The 24,134-nt window shown below is 37.5% G+C and overlaps 1 protein-coding gene across 4 annotated transcripts in view; it reads left to right on the top strand.

Moving 5' to 3' along the window:
- The window catches only part of LOC131432575 (cartilage oligomeric matrix protein), a 1,247,904-nt gene that overhangs the window by 675,042 nt on the left and 548,728 nt on the right, over positions 1-24,134 (top strand). For all 4 annotated transcript variants that reach the window (XM_058598920.1, XM_058598918.1, XM_058598921.1 and 1 more), the window contains exons 10-11: positions 23,728-23,849; positions 24,021-24,121. In XM_058598920.1, the coding sequence (XP_058454903.1) occupies positions 23,728-23,849; positions 24,021-24,121 (223 nt within the window). The remainder of the gene's footprint in view (positions 1-23,727; positions 23,850-24,020; positions 24,122-24,134) is intronic.

The raw sequence follows: 24,134 nt of genomic DNA, 5'->3' as shown, positions 1-24,134 counted from the left end.
AGTTTAATGAAATGGGTGTTCGCGGCAGATCGGAAGCAGAAGCATCCATATTCCATTACGGACAATATCGTTGTTTGGTACAGCCTGATCAATGTTTTTTGAAATGTTCAATATGATAGATGAACGTATCTAATTGTTCGGTAGTTCCATCGAACGCTGGAATGCACTGCAATGCTTCCGCTTCAGGGTATTGAAAGTCCATGCTTATTTGAATTTGATTCTTGTTTTATGATATCTCTGTCAAGCCTCCAAATTATGATGATGAAAATTATGAAATAAATCCCCCTGGACGAAACTCATTTTTAGTTGTAAATAACTATGATCTTGACCATGGTTATGGTCGACATTCATTATGGTAAATAAACTTGACCTAGTCTCACATTATTGGTCATTGTATACAGTGATGGCCCAGCACACGAACCAGCTCTCATACAGTCCGTGTGCTGTACCTTTTCAAAAAAAAGGCGGGTGGGTAATGTCAGAGACATAACTGAATGTCGTGAATACGAAAACAACTGACATGTTCCTTAACACTTCCGAATATCAATTAGTTGATCAATTGTATGAATTATGCAAGCATTCCCCTTTTCCACATTTTTCGGAAAAACAAAGAAGGCTTCACTTGATCTAGATTACTGTGAATTTCACACAGAGAAAAGTGCAATAAACAAATCAAACAGATCTAGATTTGCACTAAACTGAGGATATTTTCCTTCGATTTGCGAGCAAGAAATACTAATAGATCTTTAGAAAACTTTTAGAGCCATTAGAACGGCTGATTTCGTGTAATGCTCTCCACAGTTGCTTTTTCACCAATGCAAATGACTGGCAGCTGTGACATAATCGCTCTTGTCGGAAGCGAAACTAGCTTTGCAAACGACACAAAATACATCTGCTCGCAGTGGCGATAGGATCCAAACTGATCCATTTTTTGTTAAGAGGTTTCTTTTCACGTGATTTCGTTTGTAGCTTTTTCACTAATGGGCGGTCCTAACGGCTATAAAAATAGTCGCATATAGAATTTTAATGTCGATTATTTCATTTTTGATTTGTATTCCAATGAAAGAAACTATTAGGATGCTTTACGGGATTCATTCCTGTTTTTCAGAAGGACCAAATTGTGGAACTCATCAAGATATTAAGCACTGTTCGGAACATTTCTATTTAAAGATTTGTTGTTCAGCAGCAGACATTTTGTTCTCTTCCTCAGAACGCGTTCTGATTGGCTGGTGTTGACATGGGTCATGTACCATTCGACTCAGCTCGACGAACTGAGCGAATGTCTGTGTGTGTATGTGTCCGGAGTGTGTGAATGTATGTGTGTGTGTATGTAACAAAAATATTCACTCACTTTTCTCAGAGATGACTAAACCGATTTTTACAAACAAAGATTCAAATGAAAGGTCTCATAGTCCCATAGCCTGCTATTGAATTTCATTCCGATACGACTTCCGGTTCCGGAGATATAGGATGATATGTATCAAAAAAATGAAAAAAAATATGCACTCACTTCTTTCAGAGATGGCTGAACCGATTTTCACTAACTTAGATTCAAATGAAAGGTCTTGAGGTCCCATAAAAAACTCTTGAATATTATTTGGATCCGACTTTCGGTTCGGGAGTTATGGGGTAAAATGTGTAAAAAAATAAAAATATGTGTTCTTACTTTTCTCATAGATGGCGCGACCGATTTTCACAAACTTAGGATCAAATGAAAGATCCTGTGGTCCCACACGTGATTCCTAAATTTCATGTGGATCCGACTTCCGGAATCAGAAATATAGGGTAAAATGGGTTAAAAATTGTATGCCATCACAGAAAATGAAAAACCTTCAAAAAATTTCTAAATCGACCTCAAATATTTTCCAATTGATAGTTTCTATCAATAGACGGTCAAACAAACCGATTTCGGTTATTCTTTGAAGAATCGAAGAAAATTATTGTGAAGAATAACACAGTATTATATATGATAGTATGATTGATATGAGAAAGGCATCATTACACCACTAGGTGGATTAAAACAGGTCTTTACATAGTCTTTATAATTACCTAAAACATTGCAGAGGACACCAAATCGATCGGACCCACCGTTTCTGAAACATATAGTATTTAATTTTTTTGGGGATTTTCGCTTAGTCCTCTCTCAAAAAATAGGCTAGAGTAAAAATGACAAACTTCCGATGCAAACTGCTCTTTTGATCATAAAGACTGTAACTGTACAAAAAAAACCCTTCTTAATCCACCTAGTGGTGTGATAATGCCTTTCTCTTCTTTCATAACAGTCTCATGAAAATATGCTTCATACATTAATTAAATAATTTTAGACGCCAATTGATTCAGATTGATTCGAGTAGTTCACAAAAGCATGCTTCAGTGTTTATGTCACACAGTCAGCATAATTTTTCCAAACTAGTGCTTAACATTTGCGTTGCCTATTTGTATGAGAACAGTGATGCTAATCTAAAAACAAAAAAAGCCTTCTTAGTCCACTTAGTGGAATTTTCATATATCTTTAAAAATCACCATAGGGGGGAGTACATGAAATTTTCGAAATCGAAAAAAAATTTTTGATGCCAAAAGGCTTAGAATTGCATGAAACGTCGAGATTTAGTGTCATTTCGAAAAAAAATTTTTTTGAAAAAATCGACTTTTTGGGACTTAGAAAAAATATGAAAATTTTTCTAAGTCCCAGAAAGTTGATTTTTTCAAAAAAATTTTATTTTGAGATGACACTAAATTTCGATGTTTTATGCAGTTTTAAGAGTTTTGGCATCAAAAAAAATTTTCGATTTTGGAAATTTCATGTACTCCCCCCTATGGTGCTTTTTCAAGATCGATAATTGTCAAACCTTTACCACCGGGCAGCACCCCTTAAGCATGTCCGATTTAGGTCAAATTTTGCATAAAGGCTTTTTTCGAGGTGCTTAAACTTTTGAGCACTAGAACTTTACGAAAATAGAGTTGATCCCAAAATTTTGGCACCCTTATATATACAAGAGCGGTAAAAATCAACGTGTTTTGTCGGTTACGTCACTTATACCATCATATATCTGGAACCAAAAGTCACAACCATTTGATCTTCGAACTTGATCAACGGCCCGACAGTAGCTTTCAAACGAGTCCAAGTTTGTTAAAATCGGATCAGCCATCTCTGAGAAAATTGAGCGCGTTCAAATACAACGCTTTTTGTCGGTTACGTCACTTATACAATCATATCTCCGGAACCAAAAGTCACAGCCATTTTATCTTCGAACTTGATCAATGGCCCGATAGTAGCTTTCAAACGAGTCCTAGTTTGTTCAAATCGGTTCAGCCATCTCTGAGAAAATTGAGCGCGTTCAAATATCTTCGAAAAGTGCACATACATACACACATACACACACACATACACACACATACACACACACAGACATTTTCCGATCTCGTCGAGCTGAGTCGAATGGTATATAACACTATGGGTCTCCGAGGCTCCGTTCGAAAGTCGGTTTTTCCAGCAATTCTAATACCTTTCTATAGAGAAAGGCAAAACCCTTCTTAGTCCACTTAGTGGAATTTTCATATATCTTTAAAAATCACCATAGGGGGGAGTACATGAAATTTTCGAAATCGAAAAAAAATTTTTGATGCCAAAAGGCTTAGAATTGCATGAAACGTCGAGATTTAGTGTCATTTCGAAAAAAAATTTTTTTGAAAAAATCGACTTTTTGGGACTTAGAAAAAATATGAAAATTTTTCTAAGTCCCAGAAAGTTGATTTTTTCAAAAAAATTTTTTTTTGAGATGACACTAAATTTCGATGTTTTATGCAGTTTTAAGAGTTTTGGCATCAAAAAAAATTTTCGATTTTGGAAATTTCATGTACTCCCCCCTATGGTGCTTTTTCAAGATCGATAATTGTCAAACCTTTACCACCGGGCAGCACCCCTTAAGCATGTCCGATTTAGGTCAAATTTTGCATGAAGGCTTTTTTCGAGGTGCTTAAACTTTTGAGCACTAGAACTTTACGAAAATAGAGTTGATCCCAAAATTTTGGCACCCTTATATATACAAGAGCGGTAAAAATCAACGTGCTTTGTCGGTTACGTCACTTATACCATCATATATCTGGAACCAAAAGTCACAACCATTTGATCTTCGAACTTGATCAACGGCCCGACAGTAGCTTTCAAACGAGCCCAAGTTTGTTAAAATCGGATCAGCCATCTCTGAGAAAATTGAGCGCGTTCAAATACAACGCTTTTTGTCGGTTACGTCACTTATACAATCATATCTCCGGAACCAAAAGTCACAGCCATTTGATCTTCGAACTTGATCAATGGCCCGATAGTAGCTTTCAAACGAGTCCAAGTTTGTTCAAATCGGTTCAGCCATCTCTGAGAAAATTGAGCGCGTTCAAATACAACGCTTTTTGTCGGTTACGTCACTTATACAATCATATCTCCGGAACCAAAAGTCACAGCCATTTTATCTTCGAACTTGATCAATGCCCCGATAGTAGCTTTCAAACGAGCCCAAGTTTGTTAAAATCTGTTGAGCCATCTCTGAGAAAATTGAGCGCGTTCAAATATCTTCGAAAAGTGCACACACATACACACACATACACACACACACATACACACACAGACATTTTCCGATCTCGTCGAGCTGAGTCGAATGGTATATAACACTATGGGTCTCCGAGGCTCCGTTCGAAAGTCGGTTTTTCCAGCAATTCTAATACCTTTCTATAGAGAAAGGCAAAAAGCCTTCTTAGTCCACTTAGTGAAATTTTCATATATCTTGAAAAATCACCATAGGGGGGAGTACATGAAATTTTCAAAATCGAAAAAAAATTTTTGATGCCAAAAGGCTTAGAATTGCATGAAACGTCGAGATTTAGTGTCATCTCGAAAAAAAATTTTTTTGAAAAAATCGACTTTTTGGGACTTAGAAAAAATATGAAAATTTTTCTAAGTCCCAGAAAGTTGATTTTTTCAAAAATATTTTTTTTTGAGATGACACTAAATTTCGATGTTTTATGCAGTTTTAAGAGTTTTGGCATCAAAAAAAATTTTCGATTTTGGAAATTTCATGTACTCCCCCCTATGGTGCTTTTTCAAGATCGAAAATTGCCAAACCTTTACCACCGGGTAGCACCCCTTAAGCATGTCCGATTTAGGTCAAATTTTGCATGAAGACTTTTTTCGAGGTGCTTAAACTTTTGAGCACTAGAACTTTACGAAAATAGAGTTGATCCCAAAATTTTGGCACCCTTATATATATAAGAGCGGTAAAAATCAACGTGTTTTGTCGGTTACGTCACTTATACCATCATATATCTGGAACCAAAAGTCACAACCATTTGATCTTCGAACTTGATCAACGGCCCGACAGTAGCTTTCAAACGAGCCCAAGTTTGTTAAAATCGGATCAGCCATCTCTGAGAAAATTGAGCGCGTTCAAATACAACGCTTTTTGTCGGTTAAGTCACTTATACGATCATATCTCCGGAACCAAAACTCACAACCATTTGATCTTCGAACTTGATCAATAGCCCGACAGTAGCTTTCAAACGAGCCCAAGTTTGTTAAAATCGGTTCAGCCATCTCTGAGAAAATTGAGCGCGTTCAAATAGCACGATTTTTGTCGGTTACGTCACTTATACAATCATATCTCCGGAACCAAAAGTCACAGCCATTTGATCTTCGAACTTGATCAATGGCCCGACAGTAGCTTTCAAACGAGCCCAAGTTTGTTCAAATCGGTTCAGCCATCTCTGAGAAAATTGAGCGCGTTCAAATATCTTCGAAAAGTGCACATACATACACACACACACACACACACACACACACACACACACAGACATTTTCCGATCTCGACGAACTGAGTCGAATGGTATATAACACTATGGGTCTCCGAGGCACCGTTCGAAAGTCGGTTTTTCCAGCAATTCTAATACCTTTCTATAGAGAAAGGCAAAACATAACCATCGATTTCGTAACGAATTTCTCTATTTATTCTTGTTCAGGGTGCGTTTGAAAAATAGGGTTTCTTCCAAAAAATAAGGAGTTTCGTTTAAAAAACATTTGATGATTACCTTGCGCATATTTTTAGTTTTTGTGATTATAAAAAGCAAATAAAAAAACCTGTTTTAATCCACATAGTGGTGTAATGATGCCTTTCTCATATCGATTATATTATCGTATATAATACTGCGGTATTCTTTGAAATAATTTTTTTTCGATTCTTGAAGGAATAACCTGAATAGCTTTATTTGGCCGTCTACTGATAATGACTACCGATTGAAGCAATTTTGTGTTGATTTAGAATTTTTTTTATCGTTTTTTTTTTGTTTCACCCTTTTAAGAGTAAAATTTTGAACACACTGCACCTTTCATTTTAAACTAAGTTTGTAAAAATCGGTCAAACCATCGCTGAGAAAAGTAAGTGAGATCCATTCGGGAAAATATGACCACTATTTCTGGTGCCTCCGGACCTTATTGAAATTTCAAGAGGTTCTACAATTGTTTTAGATTTTTTTTTTATGTTAGATATGTCCAGAAAGATTTTTAAATATATTAAAATCGATTGTGCAACTTATCACTGTTGAGTTTTACAATATTACCGAAAAAATCACTATAGAACAATTTTAAGTACATCTAAAACAATTGTGCAGCGAATCATTAACTTGCCCACGTTGCACTAGTAGTTATAGAAGCTCTGCTAAAATTTCCACATCGTCATGTTAAAACGAAGTACCGAAAACAATTGTTCAACTTATAAAAAAATTTCTAAATGGCTGTCATAATTGTATCGGACTCAATATATGCCGAAATTGCGGTATATCTCTTGTGAAGAAAAAAATAGTGAAATTATGCTCTCCGTAAAGCAAAAATGATAAGCCGTTGAAAACCTCGCAGTGAAAACTATTTTTCTACCGAGTCCGCATTGTTTTGACTGCCTCACGAAATTTTAGGTCAGTGTGTGCAGTTTTCTTTATTTTTAAGAAAACAATTCGAAACTTGCAAATAAGTTGTACCAGATTTATCTGCTTGAAATGACCGCAAAACTTACGACATAAGAATGTTATCATAAAAGTTTCAGAAATACAGCATTACATACGCAATGAAAACAAAAATCAATCAGATAATTTGTATTCGGTTTTCATCTCGCGAAAAAAATGAACAGACCTGGCATCACTTTTCAAAGATATTGAACGAAAAGTTTGGTTTATCATAGTTACTATCATAGTTTTATATTACCGCTTGAGAAACTTGTTCTTGCAACTACAGCACATGAGCTCACCAAAATAATACCTACTGTGTGTATGACAAATGTCGGGTTCACTAAGATGAATGACTAAACTGTATTGTTGTTTAGTTCAACTTGATTGATTAAAATAAAAACAACTATTTTGATAAAAATAAAAACAAAATATAACAATATTCAATATAACCATATTCATATTTCCTTTTATTTAGGTAAAATAAATCATAGCGTTGGGTGAACCATTTTCTTTTCGACACACTGTTACCCTAGATGCCATATTGGAAAATATTGAAGAAAAAAATCATTTCAAGATTATCATATGATTGAATTCATCTGAAAAGGTGTATTACACATATTATAAACACTTTCCCGATCATATTCATTGAAAAGAATAGATTGTTATTTTCATAGAAATTGATGTACAATCACCAAAACACGTACATTCAAAGGCGCTTGAAAATTTAAGGCGTACGAGGACTAAAACATAAAATATCAATTCTGCAATATGTAGTATTACCATTTGTTTACGTGCTGAATATTTTTAAAGTTGTATTGAAAATCAAATATGAAACATTCATTACAAATTGTGTTTGCTATGTTTATGTAAACATAAATTCAATTCTTGTTTACATTACGTTGTAGTTCCTATGAGTTCCACAATTGTTTTTTTCGCTGATTTAATTGCTGCATTTGTAATGGGATCGATGCATGAGTTTTTGTATCCGTTGCAAAATAATTTTGAATAAATGTTCGTGACAAAGGAAGAACTTAAAAATATGTTGCACAACACAGAAAAATTGCGCTTTTTCCATAACACAACAGTTACTACAATAACAACATGAACTAATTTGATAAATTGCACAATCAGTAGAAAAAAACAGGACCGCAACTTAACCTGCTACTTAGGAATTAGAACACATATTTTCTTTTTTTTTTTGCACATTTTACCACATAACTCCGGAACCGGAAGTCCTATCCGAACAAAATTCAAAACTCGGTTCAGCCATTTCCGAGAAAAGTAAGTGCATAAAAACGGTACATACACATATACAAACTCATACACACAGGCCTTTTTCTGCTCGACGAATTGAGTCGAATAGTGCATGACAATCGGCCCTACGTGCCTCAGTTCAGAAGTCGGTTTTAACAATGATTGCATTACTTTTTTATATCAGAAATACAAAAATGATGTTTATACGTTATATGCAACAAGATATATTCACGATCGAATATTTAACACTCTCTCAGAGGATAATTTTGAAAAGTCGCCTCATGGTAATTCACGAATAAATCGGTTGACCGGTCTCCTAGAAATTCGAGTGCACTTTTTCATATTTATGCATGTTTTACCCTGTTACTCCAATGCCGAAAGTTCGATCTGGATAATATTCAATAACAGGCTATGGATCCAAGAGACTATTCATTCAAACCTAAGATTATGAAAACCGGTTCAGCCGTTTCTAAGAAAGTGAAGTGATTTCCGGTCTGGAGCACACGGTCACTTTTGTCGTGAATACGACTTACTTTACTATGGGGTACCTTTTCCAAATTTACCCTCTGAGAGAGTGATAAGTTTTTGATCGTGAATATCTCTTGTTGTATCTAACGAATTAACATAATTTTTGCTACACGCCATCGGAAATATGATCACAATTTTATGATAAAATTATCAGTTGTGTGACATAATCTCCAATAATTCAAAATTCAACTTTTCTTAAATGTATGGTATAAACGAGTATCAAAGAGGATAATTCATAAGGCGCGTTTGCCTTTCTCGTATTTTTAAAGCTCATAGCTCAGTGATCTGTGAAAGGATTTTTTATAATCTAACTACCAATAGAATCGAAATTTTTCAACTTAGACGTGTGTAGCAAAAGCATTGAAGTATTTCAATTGTACACTATTGAAAAACCTGTCTCATTTGACCCATGTCAACACCAGCCAATCAGAACGCATTCTGAGGATGAGAACAAAATATCTGCTGCTGTACAACAAATCGTTCGAGAAAAATGTTTCGAAAAGAATATCGTAGTGAGTTCCTTAATTGAATACCGTAGTGAGTTCCTCAATTTGGTCCTTCTGAATGCTAGAAACGAATCCCTACAGCATATTGATATTTTCTTTCAATAAATTATGCAAATCCGAAATTAAATAATCGACATTAAAATTCTGTATGCGGTTATTTTTATAGCTGTTAGGACCGCCCATTAGTGAAAATGCTACAAACGAATTCACGTAAAAAGAAAGCTCCTAACAAAAATTGGATCAGTTGGATTCTATCGCCACTGCGAGCAGATGTATTTTGTGTCGTTTGCAAAGCTAGTTTCGCTTCCGACAAGAGCGATTACGTCACAGCTGCCAGTCATTTGCATTGATGAAAAAACAACTGTTTCGTTCAATAAATTAGGCCTATTGTATCATTGATCAACCCAGCGAATTAATGTTTTCTTTATTGGAAGATTATAATCGGTTGTAAACGCTACACCAACCATATCAGTATCGCACCCACGTACAACAGTTCAGCCTGGAATTAGATGACGGAAGTCAGCGGCATCCATCGGAATTCGAATTCAACTCATCACTCTCCATCACAAACGCTTTCATAAAAGGTTTTTTTCAGAGCCACCATTATTTTATTATAAAGAACTATACTGCTTATTTCATAATATTTGTGTTTCAGAATGTTAAATGTAACTAATCTGTACTTTAGTTTAGGTGCATCGTTTCAAGTTCTACATACAATTTCATAAAATTGTTCAACTAATTGATATTCGGAAGTGTTAAGGATCATGTCAGTTGTTTCCGTATTCACGACACACAGTTATGCCTGTGACATTACCCACCCGCCTTTTTGCCTTTCTCATATAGAAAGGTTATGCAATCACTGTGAAAACCGACTTTTGAACCGAGGCCCGGAGGGCCGAGTGTCATATACCATTCGACTCAGTTCGTCGAGTACGCAAACTGTCTGTGTGTGTATGTGTGTATGTAACGTTTTTTGCACTAACTTTTCTCGGAGATGGCTGAACCGATTTTCACAAACTTAGATTCAAATGAAAGGTCTTGTGGTCCCATACAAAATTCCTGAATATTATTTGGATCCGACTTCCGGTTCCGGAATTATGGGGTAAAATGTGCAAAAAATTGTGAAAATAAGTGCACTAACTTTTCTCAGAGATGGCTGAACCGATTTTCACAAACTTAGGTTCAAAAGAAATGTCTTGAGGTCTTATAAAAAATTTCTGAATATTATTTTATCCGACTTCCGGTTCGGGAGTTATGGAGTAAAATTTGCAAAAATAAGAAAATATGTGTTCTAACTTTTTTCATAGATGGCGCGACCGATTTTCACAAACATAGATTCAAATGAAAGGTCCTGTGGTCCCATGTGTAATTCCTGAATTTCATGCGGATCCGGAAATATAGGGTAAAGTGGGTTAAAAATTGTATACCATCACTGAAAATAGGGAAAAACCTTAAAACAGTTTCTAAATTGACCTCAAATCTTTCCCAATTGATAGTTTTTATCAGTAGACGGTCAAACAAACCGATTTCGTTTATTCTTTCAAGAATCGTAGAGAATTATTTTGAAGAAAACCCAGTATTATATATGATAGTATGATTGATATGAGAAAGGCATCATTACACCACTAGGTGGATTAAAACAGGTTTTTTCGATACTTCCGGAATCTGAAACGACGATCCGATATACCCAAAATCAATGTATTTGGTCATCAACTAACCAAATTTGAGTTCGTGCTCGCATTTCATCCGACACAAAGACAATATAGTGCAGTGAACAATAGAGTGTACGAAATGGGCAAATACTATTTAACAACTTGGCCTACAAGACCAAATTCAGTTTGTATTGATTTCAAGGGCTGCAAACTTAGACCAGCAGCAACCGAAATTGAAATCTTACTTAAGGAACGAATGCATCTAAACGTTAATGATGCAAGTGAGATTCAATTCAACAAGGCGTCTAACTGTGTGTACATTATCCGTACGTAATGTTACTAAAAACGCCGATAGGTTTTGGCTTTACCTCTCTATTCTCAACCCGTTGATCACGGACGATGACGTACGAAAAATTATTTCTCGCTGCTTGGGTGTAACTGAACCAATGGATCTAGTTCGGCTTGTGCCAAAAGGGCAGGATGTTACCGGCTTTTCGTATATATCATTTAAAATTGGATTGGAGCCTGGCTTAAAAACTAAAGCATTGGACCCATCATATTGGCCCGTCGGAATCTTGTTCCGGGAATTCATGCATCTGCCAAAAAACTTAGATCGCCGTGTACTTCCCACCAGTTCGGAGAGTTATTAAATAAATCTATTTCCGTGCGCTGTACTGTGGACGGTGGAAACCTCCGGGTTTCCACCAGAGGCGAGTATTTTCCAACTGATTTTTCTTTCACTACACTAAATGACCTCGCGTTGCAGCATGAGGAACGTGACGAGGCACAAATATGGGTGTACTACCAAAATGTTCGTGTCTTGAGGACAAAAATCGACGAAATTTTTTTGACAACAGCTGATTGTAATTTTGACATAATCATTTTAACTGAGACTGGACTCGACGACCGTATCAACTCCCAGCAGCTGTTTGGGAACTCCTTCAAAGTCTTCCGCTGCGATCGCAGCTCAGCAAATAGTAAGAAACCAACATTTGGTGGCGTATTAATTGCCAGCTCTATCATCGAAACGAGGAATGGACACTCTATTGAACAAGTGTATGCTAGCGCTACCGTACGTTGAATAACATTGTTCCTATGCGGTATATACATTCCTCCTGATAAAAGCAAAAACGTCGATTTGATAGATGCACACGTTTCAACTGTTTCAAAGCTGTGCAGCAAAGGTTCTGCTAATGATATTATTTTAGTGTGCGGCGATTTCAACCAGCCCCGGATTGTATGGAATCAACGGCATGAGGAAGAACATTTCATTTGCTCCTCTTTGCTACCCGCTGCAAGTATGGCACTGATCGATGGAATGGATTATTTGAATCTTTGTCAAGTGAATCAACAAAGAAACCATCTCGGGCGATTACTCGATCTAATATTTTGCTCTTCAGAGCGTCAATTAGTCGTTGAGCGTAGTGTTGCTCCTCTATTACCCGTCGACCCGCATCATCTGCCTCTAGTTGTTTCGGTGCCTGTTGACTGTGTGAACAATTCACGGCAATCGGAGCCTATTCATGAATCGAGGATGTTAAATTATCGTAAAACTAATTTTACTGCTTTACTAGAACATTTGCTGAATGTTGATTCGACATATTTACAAGGGATCGATAATGTTAATGAAATGGCAAGCGTTTTCTGCGATGCGTTACTTCAATGGTTTAGCTCAAATTTACCATTCGTCAAACGGCCCATCAATCCTTCTTGGTCCACAGTAAGGTTGCGTGAATTAAAACGGGTTCGCAATGTTTGGCAGCGTAAACATCGTCGATGGCATAGCTCTGAAACTCTACGAATGTTCAAAAGTTCTAGTGAAAACTATCGTAGGTTGAATGCGGGGTTATACAAAGCCTACGTTATGCGGGTACAAACTGATCTTCGCCGGAATCCCAAAAATTTTTGGAATTTTGTGAATTCTAAACGTAAATCTTCATCAGTTCCTTCATCTGTTTGTTACGATGGTGTTGTATCCAAATAAACATTGGAGTCTTGCGACTTGTTTGCAAAGTTCTTTGCTTCGGTATTTGCTGGAAATACTGCCTCTGATATCGAAGCTAAGGTTGCAGCATTGGATGTTCCTGAGAACTTAGTGTACATCGACACTTTCGATATTACTCCTGAAATGGTTGTTGCAGCGGCAAAGAAATTGAAACGTTCATTCTCGATCGGGCCTGATGGTATACCAGCAGCAGTCTACAGCAATTGTGCAACTGTTTTAGCCGTTCCTCTCTGCTTGATATTCAATAGATCATTTGAGGAAGGAATCTTCCCGATAATTTGGAAGCAGTCTTATATGTTTCCCGTGTACAAAACCGGTGATCGTAACAATGTAAGGAACTACCGTGGTATAACGAATTTGTCTGCTGCTTCAAAACTCTTCGAAATAATAGTGAGCAATGAGTTGTTCTCTCGTACAAAACATTACATCTCAGTTGATCAACACAGCTTTATGCCCGGGTGTTCGGTCAGTACTAATCTTCTGGATTTTACCTCGACCTGTATTTCACGTTTGGAGGAAAAAGTACAAATTGATGCCGTATATACTGATCTAAAAGCGGCATTCGACCGAATTGATCACCGTATTCTTTTGTGCAAGTTATCGCGCCTGGGCGCAACACAAAAGTTCATTGACTGGCTTTGCTCTTACTTAAGTGGTAGAGTCTTACGAGTCAAGCTTGATTCCTGTATGTCATCCTCGTTCTCGAACATATCTGGTGCACCTCAAGGCAGCAACTTGGGTCCACTTCTGTTCTCGCTGTTTTTTAATGACGCTTTTTTGCTGCTCGATAGTGGCTGCAAATTAGTTTACGCCGACGATTTGAAACTTTACCTTGAGGTACGCTCTATTGACGACTGCGTGCGTCTTCAAAAGCTTCTGGATAAATTTGTTACCTGGTGTCGAAGGAACTGGCTTATCGTCAGCATAGCTAAATGTCAGGTCATAACATTCCACCGAATTTTGAATCCATTACTTTTTGACTATAAAATTGACGGACAAACGCTTCAAAGAGTTGATCGTGTTAATGACCTTGGTGTTTTGTAGGATTCCAAACTAACTTTTAATTTACATCGTTCCACACTAATTACAAAAGCGACTCGATAATTAGGATTTATTACTAAGATCGGACGTGATTTTAAGGATCCACATTGTTTGAAGGCATTATACTGCTCGCTAGTTCGGCCTTTACTTGAAAATGCTAGCATAGTTTGGAGTCCGTATCAACTAGCTTGGAGTTTACGAATTGAACGTGTGCAGAAAAGATTTGTTCGATTCGCTCTAAGGAATCTACCCTGGCAAAATTCGCTAGATCTTCCACCGTATCCCGATCGCTGCCGTCTGATTGGTTTGGACACACTGGAACGGCGCAGAAAAATTCAGCAAGCAATTATTGTTGCGAAAATAGTAAACGGCGATATTGACTCTTCGAAGCTTTTATCGAGTCTTGATTTCCGTGCTTCACAACGATCGCTACGTTCCACTGGTTTACTTCAACCGAGATTTCACCGAACGACGTTTGGATTCTATGAACCGATAACAGCATGCATCAGAACATTTGGGACTGTTGAACATCTCTTCGATTTCGGCGAACCTACACATAAATTTGCGCAGAAAGTGTTACTTTCCACTATTTTATAACTTGACTACATTATATTCATTAAGACCTTTTATTGTCGGATGAATTAGAGAAAAATAAATAAATAAATAAATAAATGTTCAAACGTGAAAGAGAAATAATTGCATTTGCTTCGGTTAATAACAGGGTGCACTTGTTCTCTGTATCTTGTGCTTCGTCATTCACATTTATTTATTTATTTATTTATTTATTTATTTACATGTAATCAACAGACAATGTGTAGTCCCAATGATTAAAAATTATTCCTATTTCTAAGTATGTTGAAAAAATTCGTTTGAATTCTGCTACGCGTAATGTGAAAATCGTATCCGGCATATACTCGATTGAAAGTTCGTTGTAGACCAATAATAGCACCGTTATATCCATAATTCGTACGGCTATGAGCAATCGAAGAAAGACGTTATTCCGAAGAGCTCTACTGCGTACATTTAAATAAATTTCACTGATGAATGCAGGGCAGTCTATTTTGTTGTTCAACATGTCGGTGATCATCATAGCACGGGACAAATCACGTCGAATGCCAAGGGTGTCGAGTACAATCAATAATCCACGGCTTTCGTAGCTAGACAGTTTGTAAGGGTTAATCCAAGGTAGCTGTCGAAGAGCAAAACGGACGAATCTGCGCTTTATTGATTCTATTCGGTAGGAGCCGTTAAGGTAATATGGGTTCCATATAGTAGAGCTGTACTCGAGCGTTGTGCGAATGAGTGAGCAATATAGAGACTTTAAACAGTAAATGTATGTGAAATGTTTTGCTATTCTCATTACAAATCCTAAACAACGAGATGCCTTTGCTACAATAAAGTTGATATGCTGCTTGAAAGACAATTGCTCGTCTAGAATTACACCGAGATCCTCAACACAAGTGGTTCTGTTGATCACTACTTCATCAAGGCAGTAGTTGTATCTTATAGGAATTTTCTGCGTGTGAACGTGATGATTGAGCATGTATCAATGTTCAAAGCCATTCGATTTACCTCACACCACTTTGAAAAAAATTCAAGTTGGTGTTGGAGGAGAACAGCATCCTCGTTACTTCGAACTATTCGGAATAGCTTGAGATCATCAGCGAAAGATAAACGTGGACAATTTAGAGAAAGATTCACATCGTTAAAATACAGGAAGAAGATCAGGGGTCCGAGATGGCTGCCTTGTGGAATCCCAGAAGAAGCGATGAACTCTTTGGATACAGAGTCATTTATCTTGATTGCTAATCGGCGATTGTTAAGGTATGAGGAAAACCAACACAGCATGTTAGAACCAAATCCCAATCTGTCTAACTTAGTAACAGTAATGGCGTGGTTAATTTTGTCAAAGGAAGCGGAAAGGTCCGTGTAGATAACGTCAGTTTGTAAACCGCAGGATATAGCATCCGCCACAAACGTCGTGAAGGTCAAGATATTGGTAGTCGTAGACCGTTTCGGCATAAATCCATGTTGTGTTTCTGCAAAAAACAATGGTTGAATATAAATTCAAGTATCACCATTTCGAAAAGCTTTGGAATAGCACTGGGCGAGGTAATTCCACGGTAGTTGTCGATGTCTTTTTTGTCTCCTCTTTTATGAACAGGAAACATGTATGAAAACTTCCAGGAATCAGGGAAGATCCCAGATGTTACCGATAAACGAAAAATTTGGCAAATAGGTGAAATTAAACCGATGGAGCATTTTTTCACAAAGATCACAGGAATACCACTGGGTCCGGAAGAGCTCGAAGATTTCATTTTTGCGATAGCCATTTTTACTTAATCTTCGTCAAAACTGATAGTATCCAACAACTGATGTGATACTGGAACATTCATTGCTGCTTGGGCGATTTGGTTCGGTGACAACACTTCATTGGAGAAAACGCTAGAAAACTTTTCGGAAAACAGTTGACAAATTTCATCTAGATTAGTTCCAACACTTATCCCATGTACCATCGACGAGGGCAAATTCGATTGTTTTCGTTGGTCATTTACGTACTTCCAAAAAGACTTTGGATCAGACTTCAATTTGTTCTGAATATTCCGAAGTTAACGTGCGTAGCAACGTTTTGCTATCCTTTTATACAAAGAGTTGATGTGTACGTAGTTTGCGCGCAGTGCATACCCGCCATGCTTGTAATATTTTTTTAACGCAGATCTTTTACATGATTTTAATCGTTTCAATTCAGGAGTTTGCCATGGAACTTGTCTGAAAGCATTACTTAGTCGTTTCGCAAATAAGGATCTAACGTCAAAATATTGGAAAAAGTCTGAACAGCAAGATTTGCATCGTCTTTGTCGAGAACTTTGCTCCTATCAATATTTGACAAAAAGTCAATGATTTTGGTATAGTTTGCTTTTTTATAATCATATTTGACGATTCCATCCACATTGGAGCTATGAGACTGCCGAGAAGCTTCTATCTTAAGGCATAAAGAAGGGTGGTGCTTTACATATTTCACCATAGGAACGGGTGCAGCAACAATCTTGGGAGCGGAATCGGATTTACTCGAAAAACAAAGATCCAGTATTTTATTGTTTTCATTCGTCACGTGGTTGAATTGGCGCAACAGATTTGAGTAACGATCAAGCAAACTGATGCTACCAGCATGAAAAGATGACTGCGAAGGATCCGCGAAAAGAAAGCCATACGAAGCTGGTTGCCATTTTTGATTGGGAAAGTTAAAATCCCCAACGATTAATATTTCGTCAACAGGGCAACGTAAGAACATATTTCTTCGAGGGACAAAAGATGTGCATCGATCAACGGCAGGTCACGAGTACGGTCCGGCGGAAAATGAACCGTACAGTAAAAAGGGGAATAACTAGCCAACTTAATTTGTACCCATACCTGTTCAACGCAACTACCACTGGTACATTAGATTAGTTGTGCTTTCAGACGACGATGAACACCAAGAAGTACGCCACCACCAGTATTTTTCACATTGTTGCTGGAACTACGATCCGTTCGGAAAACTTCATAGTTTTCACCGAGGACTTGCACAGACAGGGTGCAATCGTTAAGCCAGGTCTCCGTAAAAGCTATCACGTCGAAACATTCATTCGAACAAGCCAACAAATACTCATCAATGCATGCATTCATACCACCAACGTTTTGGTAGTATATCCGGATACTCCAAAGACATGACTGAGTCGCCGCCATAGAGCTGGAAGCGATTAAAATTTCAGTGCAGGGACGGCTGAAGAACGTTGGCTGCAGTTGCACGACTGTGGCGGGGGAATCAGAGGCTTCCATAATGCCAGTGGCGCTGCATCCCAGTGATCGTTGATTTGATAACACACTGAAAGCGGGAAACAAATCAGTGATGCTGGGATCAAAGGCTTCCATAATTTCACTTTCGGCGCGTCCTAGTATAAAACCTCTTTCTATTGCTGTGACGTTGGGGTCAGAAAGAATGATTTCCGAAATTTTTTATCCGGATAGTCCTCTAACTCACGGAATAAAATTCCTTGTAGCCAGGTTGTTGGGCCCAAAGCGTTAATTTTTAGAGCTAGGTCCAAACCGACTTTAAAGGAAATGAAAATCATGTTGCTGACATCAGTTCCTTAAGCCACCAACTTAACCACCTCGGGGTCATATGATAATTCGAGGTTTGCAGGAACCATTTTAGATATGTCGTCATTAGTCACATCAGGTCTTAGCAGGACAAGTTAAGCCAGAATTTGTTCGCCGGTCTTTCACAGATAGGAACACAAACAACTCTCCTGGTTGTTTCGATACCGACAAACATGCTCGTCATAGTACTGCTTCCACCTGTCGATCACCTCACTTTTGTTCGTGAGAAGGTTACCACTGGTATCTTTGCACATTTCGGCCTGTGGCGTGTAGCCTTTACATGAGCGATTTCACCTTCTCAAAGAACTTCCGTGTGTCATTTGCGCGGTACAGATTCGCGATCTTGGTCTTTCTGGCGGCGCTTTTCCTTACGGAAAACCGTGTTCTGTCTGTTTCTCGCGTATCTGTATCGTTCTTCGTTCGCTTTCGTGTGGTGTTGCTGCATCTTCGCCCTTGCTGCATTCTTCTCTTCGACCAACTGCTGACATTCGCCGTCAAAACAGTCATTTCTTCAATTCGATAACCTCGTACGTAGTACGGTTACAGCAATGCTATTCACGGAGGACCTTATGTTCCTCCAGCCGTCTTCAAGAGTCGCCGCTCAAAGCTGCTCTTCCGTTGGTAGCACTAGTTCCTGTTGTTGCGCGTATCCCTCTGCAGTAAGAACGCTACGTACCTGCTCAATATTGAGTCCTGGTGTTCCTGTGCGACGAGTGTTTGGCACCGTCGATAGTTTGAACGCATGCAAACCGCGACAAGGTAGTCAATGTTGGCGCTGCGATAAGTGCAGACATTAACGACGCCGGAGAAGAGAACGTGGTCGATTTGATTTTTCGTATGTTGATCAGGTGATCTCCAGATGGCTTTGTGAATATCTTTGCGTAGGAAGAAGGTGCTTCGAACTACCATTTTTCGGGAGGCTGCAAGGTTTATCAATATTACAGTGCAAAAGGTAAAAAATTTCAATTTCATGAGTATTATTTCACAAGTGATGGAGAAACGAGGTGAATATATTTATATAATTTAGTAGTAAATTTATCTAGTTTGCAGACCATGTTATTTAGGGGTTAGCCAAATTTTGTGCTAGGGCACATAACAGTTTTCATTATTTTTACGTTTCGTCTTTGACTCATCAGTGCAGAGCAGTTCAAATTGAACTGCTTAGTGCTAAACTCGGCAGTTCAATTTGAACCGCTAAGCAGACGAAAAGTTTCTGCTACTTACAGAACACTTTTTGTTTTGCAACGGATTGCAATGTCTTTTCTGACGTGCCGAACGAAAACGTGTTCTCGGCTATTTCTGGCCGATGCAGGTATGGTCATTTAGGGGTTAGCCAAATTTTGTGCTAGGGCACAAGGGCCGAGTTTAGCACTAAGCAGTTCAATTTGAACTGCTCTGCATTGATGAGTCAAAAACGAAACGTAAAATTAATGAAAACGGTTATGTGCCCTAGCACAAAGTTTGGCTAACCCCTAAATGACCATACCTGCATCGGCCAGAAATAGCCGAAAACACGTTTTCGTTCGGCACGTCAGAAAAGACATTGCAATCAGTTGCAAAACAAAAAGTGTTCTGTAAGTAGCAGAAACTTTACGGCTGCTTAGCGGTTCAAATTGAACTGCCGAGTTTAGCACTAAGCAGTTCAATTTGAACTGCTCTGCACTGATGAGTCAAAGACGAAACGTAAAAATAATGAAAACGTTTATGTGCCCTAGCACAAAATTTGACTAACCCCAAAATGACCATACCTGCATCGGCCAGAAATAGTCGAAAACACGTTTTCGTTCGGCACGTCAGAAAAGACATTGCAATCCGTTGTAAAACAAAAAGTGTTCTGTAAGTAGCAGAAACTTTACGTCTGCTTAGCGGTTCAAATTGAACTGCCGAGTTTAGCACTAAGCAGTTCAATTTGAACTGCCCTGCACTGATGAGTCGAAGACGAAACGTAAAAATAATAAAAACGGTTATGTGCCCTAGCACAAAATTTGGCTAACCCCTAAATGACCATACCTGCATCGGCCAGAAATAGTCGAAAACACGTTTTCGTTCGGCACGTCAGAAAAGACATTGCAATCCGTTGCAAAACAAAAAGTGTTCTGTAAGTAGCAGAAACTTTACGTCTGCTTAGCGGTTTGAATTGAACTGCCGAGTTTAGCACTAAGCAGTTCAATTTGAACTGCTCTGCACTGATGAGTGAAAGACGAAGCGTAAAAATAATGAGACCATGTTAGTTGGTGGCGGTATAAATCTACTTTGGTACTACTAGTGCCCGAATTCCGCTTCTGAACGTAATGGTACTAGTGAAAACCTGTTTTAATCCACCTAGTGGTGTAATCATGCCTTTCTCATGTACATATAATAGTGTGGTATTCTGTTCTAAATTTTTCTCTTCGATTTTTGAAAGAAACCAATAGATTGTTCATGCATAACATGATTGTTGCATCCGGATATATTTCAAGTGACGGTGTACAATATTGTACCAGGATAGCCGGAATCGGTTTGTTTAGTTGCCTACTAATAATGACTATCGATTTGTGTGGTTTTGAGACCAGTTTAGAAAATTTTTTACGTTTTTTGTTTCGCCGGTTTAAGTGACTGTGTACAATATTGAACACACTTTACCTTATAATTCCGGAACCGGAAGTCGGATCCGGATGCAATTCAGGAATTCCGTATGGGACCACAAGACCTTTCATTTGAATCCAAGTTTGTCAAAATCGGTTCAGCCATCTCCGAGAAAACCTAGTGAGATTATTTGACACATACACACACACAGACATTGCTCAGCTCGATGAACTGAGTCGAATGGTATATGACACTTGGCAAAAAAAGCTGCTAAAATGGCACTCGCTTCGGTTTTTCAGCAACAGTTAAACCGATTTTCACATATCATGATTCAAATTAAAGCTCTCAGTGTTCCATAAGATACTGTGCAATTTAATCCAGATCCGACATCCGGTTTCGAAATTATAGGGCAATGAGTATATTTTTAAATTGTCGTACAAAGTGATGTAAAATCGTTACGCATCGATACGTGCTGGTGCAGAAGAAGAAGAAAACGCACCCGCCTAGCACACAGCATGATTCAATTTAGTATAGCGTGCAGGGTTGCCACATTTAAATCTTTATTAACTTGACATAACAGTTTACAAATTGAAAAGGTGATAGTAGTTTATGTAGCAAAAAATCTCGACAGAATATTACAGTGATGTTTTTGTAAACATAAGTAATATGAAAAAGGCAACATTACACCACTAGGTGAATTAAAAATGTTTTGTTTTACAAACCACTGCTTCTCAAGAACGGTAGCATACAGCAAAATTTAACCACAATTTTTTTATTGAAAATTTAGCGTTTTTTCATAAAACTTTTTTGAAAATAATATAAAAAAACTTTTATGATTAAAATTTACATTATTTTGAAAATATGTTGCTTTTTCAAATATTTTTTCTTTATTCTAGAAATTTGACAGTATGTATTTTACTTTGAACCTCAGCCAGATGATATTTGAAGAATTTTTATCAACCGTATTATATTTGTTTACATAGTCTTTATAATTACCTAAAACATTGCAGAGGACACCAAATCGATCGGACCCATCGTTTCTGAAACATATAGTATTTAAAAATTTTTATGGACTAAGGGACTAATCTTAAAAGCAAAGCTAGAGTAAAAATGACAAACTTCCGATGCAAACTGCTCTTTTGATCATAAAGAATGGATAATCGAAATTTTAGCCTAATAATACTGTACAAGAAAAAAATAACCATTGATTTCGGATGGAATTGCTCTATTTATTCTTGTTCAGGGTGCGTTTGAAAAATAAGGTTTCTTCCAAATAATAAGGAGTTTCGTTTAAAAAATATTTGATGATTACCTTGCGCATATTTTTAGTTTTTATTTAAAACTAGTCGGAGCCTCGAAGACCCATAGTGTTATATACCGTAACCGACGAAACGCGTTGTTTTTAATACGCGCAAAATTTTCTCAGAGATGGCTGAACCGGTTTTAACAAACTTGGGCTCGTTTGAAAGCCACTGTTGGGCCATTGATCAAGCTCAAAGATCAAATAGCTATGACTTTTGGTTCCGGAGATATAATTGTATAAGTGACGTAACCGTCAAAAAGCGTAGTTTTTTACCCGCTCAATTTTCTCAGAGATGTCTGAACTAATTCAACCAAACTTGAACTCGTTTGAAAGCTACTATCGGGTCATTGATCGAGTTCAAAGATAAAATGGCTGTGACATTTGGTACCGGAGATATGATTGTATAAGTGACGTAATCGACAAAAAGCGTTGTATTTTTACGCGCTTAATTTTCTCGGAGATGGCTGAACCGATTTTATCAAACTTATGCTCGTTTAAAAGCTACTGTCGGGCCATTGATCAAGTTCAAAGATCAAATGGCTGTGACTTTTGGTTCCGGAGATATGATGGTATAAGTGACGTAACCGACAAAACACGTTGATTTTTACCGCTCTTATATATAAGGGTGCCAATATTTTAAGAACACCTTTATTTTCGTAAAGCGCTAGTGCGCAAAAGTTTAAGCACCTCGAAAAATGTGATCATGCATAATTTGAGCTAAATCGGACATGCGTAAGGGGTGCTGCCTGGCGGTTAAGATTTGAAAATTTTCGATCTTGAAAAAACATCATAGGAAGGAGTACATGAAATTTCCAAGATCGAACATTTTTTTTGATGCCGAAACTCTTAAAACTGCATGAAACGTCGAGATTTAGTGTCATCTAAAAAATTTTTGTTTTTGAAAATATCAACTTTCTGACACTTGATATTTTGTCTAAGTCCCAAAAAGTCGATTTCAAAACAAAAATTTTTCGAGATGACACTAAATCTTGACGTTTCATGCAATTCTAAGCCTTTTGGCATCAAAATATTTTTTTCGATTTCGAACATTTCATGTATTTCATACAATTTCCCAACACCCGTAATCCTGGTCACAGCATTGTGCAATGTTGCTTGAATATCAAAAGCGCAACGAACGCCAATGGTCATCGTTCGCTTCCCTTCGCCTTTGTTCGATAATCGCTCAGATATTCGGGCTTGTCCGTATATTCGGACGCGAACGAAGCCGACGCTGCTCTGAACATACCATTTTAGGTGGATTATTTTTGGAACTCAAATTAAACTAAATATAATACTATTATTGTTGGTAGGACTTGTTAATTGATTGCCATGCAATCACTCTCTGCTGAACTCGCATCGATTTTACAGAATGTACATTCAAGCTGCGATGAAAAATATTTCCATTTATTGATCTTGTTAATTCATACGAATTAATTTATTTTGTTATAAAAAATCAAGGATAAGTCTTTGGGCGACAGAAATATTTGTAGGCTAATGAGAAAGATATCATTACGCTACTAGATGGATTCAATCGGGTGTTTGTCATGAATTACTCAGAAATCTCCTTTAACCAATTTCAGTCAATGTTATTGGCATAACAATAAAAATAAATCATGATGAGCTTATTGAAAATTTAAATGAGTTTAAAATCAGAATTTATCGGGACTTGACTAAATTTGAATTCTGAATATGTATCAACGATACTAATGTAGCAATATACAAACTGAAATGTTAAGTCATATGTGCTTTCAGAGATGTGCCATGCTTTGATACAACAGAAGGAGCGCAATGTGGTCCATGTCCCAATCGATACATTGGAGATGGTAGGACATGCCATTTAAGGAAAATGTGCGACGATAAAACTTGTGCAGTAGGTACGTCTAGCTAATAAATATTGCATGGCTCCAGGAAATTCATCTAACATAATCATTCTTAAACTCTTATGTGAATTTTGATAAGTATTTTTAAAACATTGACTGAAAACGGTCCGTTTCATCCAAAATATCTATCTTACAAAACTGATTTTAATAGCGATCATCTTTTAGGTGTGCAGTGTTCGGAGATAGACGAATCGCCATATTACCGATGTGGTGCCTGTCCGATTGGTTTCAAAGGAAACGGAACTATTTGCCATGATATAGATGAAGTAAGTATCATTC

Source organism: Malaya genurostris, chromosome 2 (assembly GCF_030247185.1).
Source record: "Malaya genurostris strain Urasoe2022 chromosome 2, Malgen_1.1, whole genome shotgun sequence".
NCBI lineage: Eukaryota > Metazoa > Arthropoda > Insecta > Diptera > Culicidae > Malaya > Malaya genurostris.
This window is presented reverse-complemented; position numbering and strand designations above follow the sequence as displayed.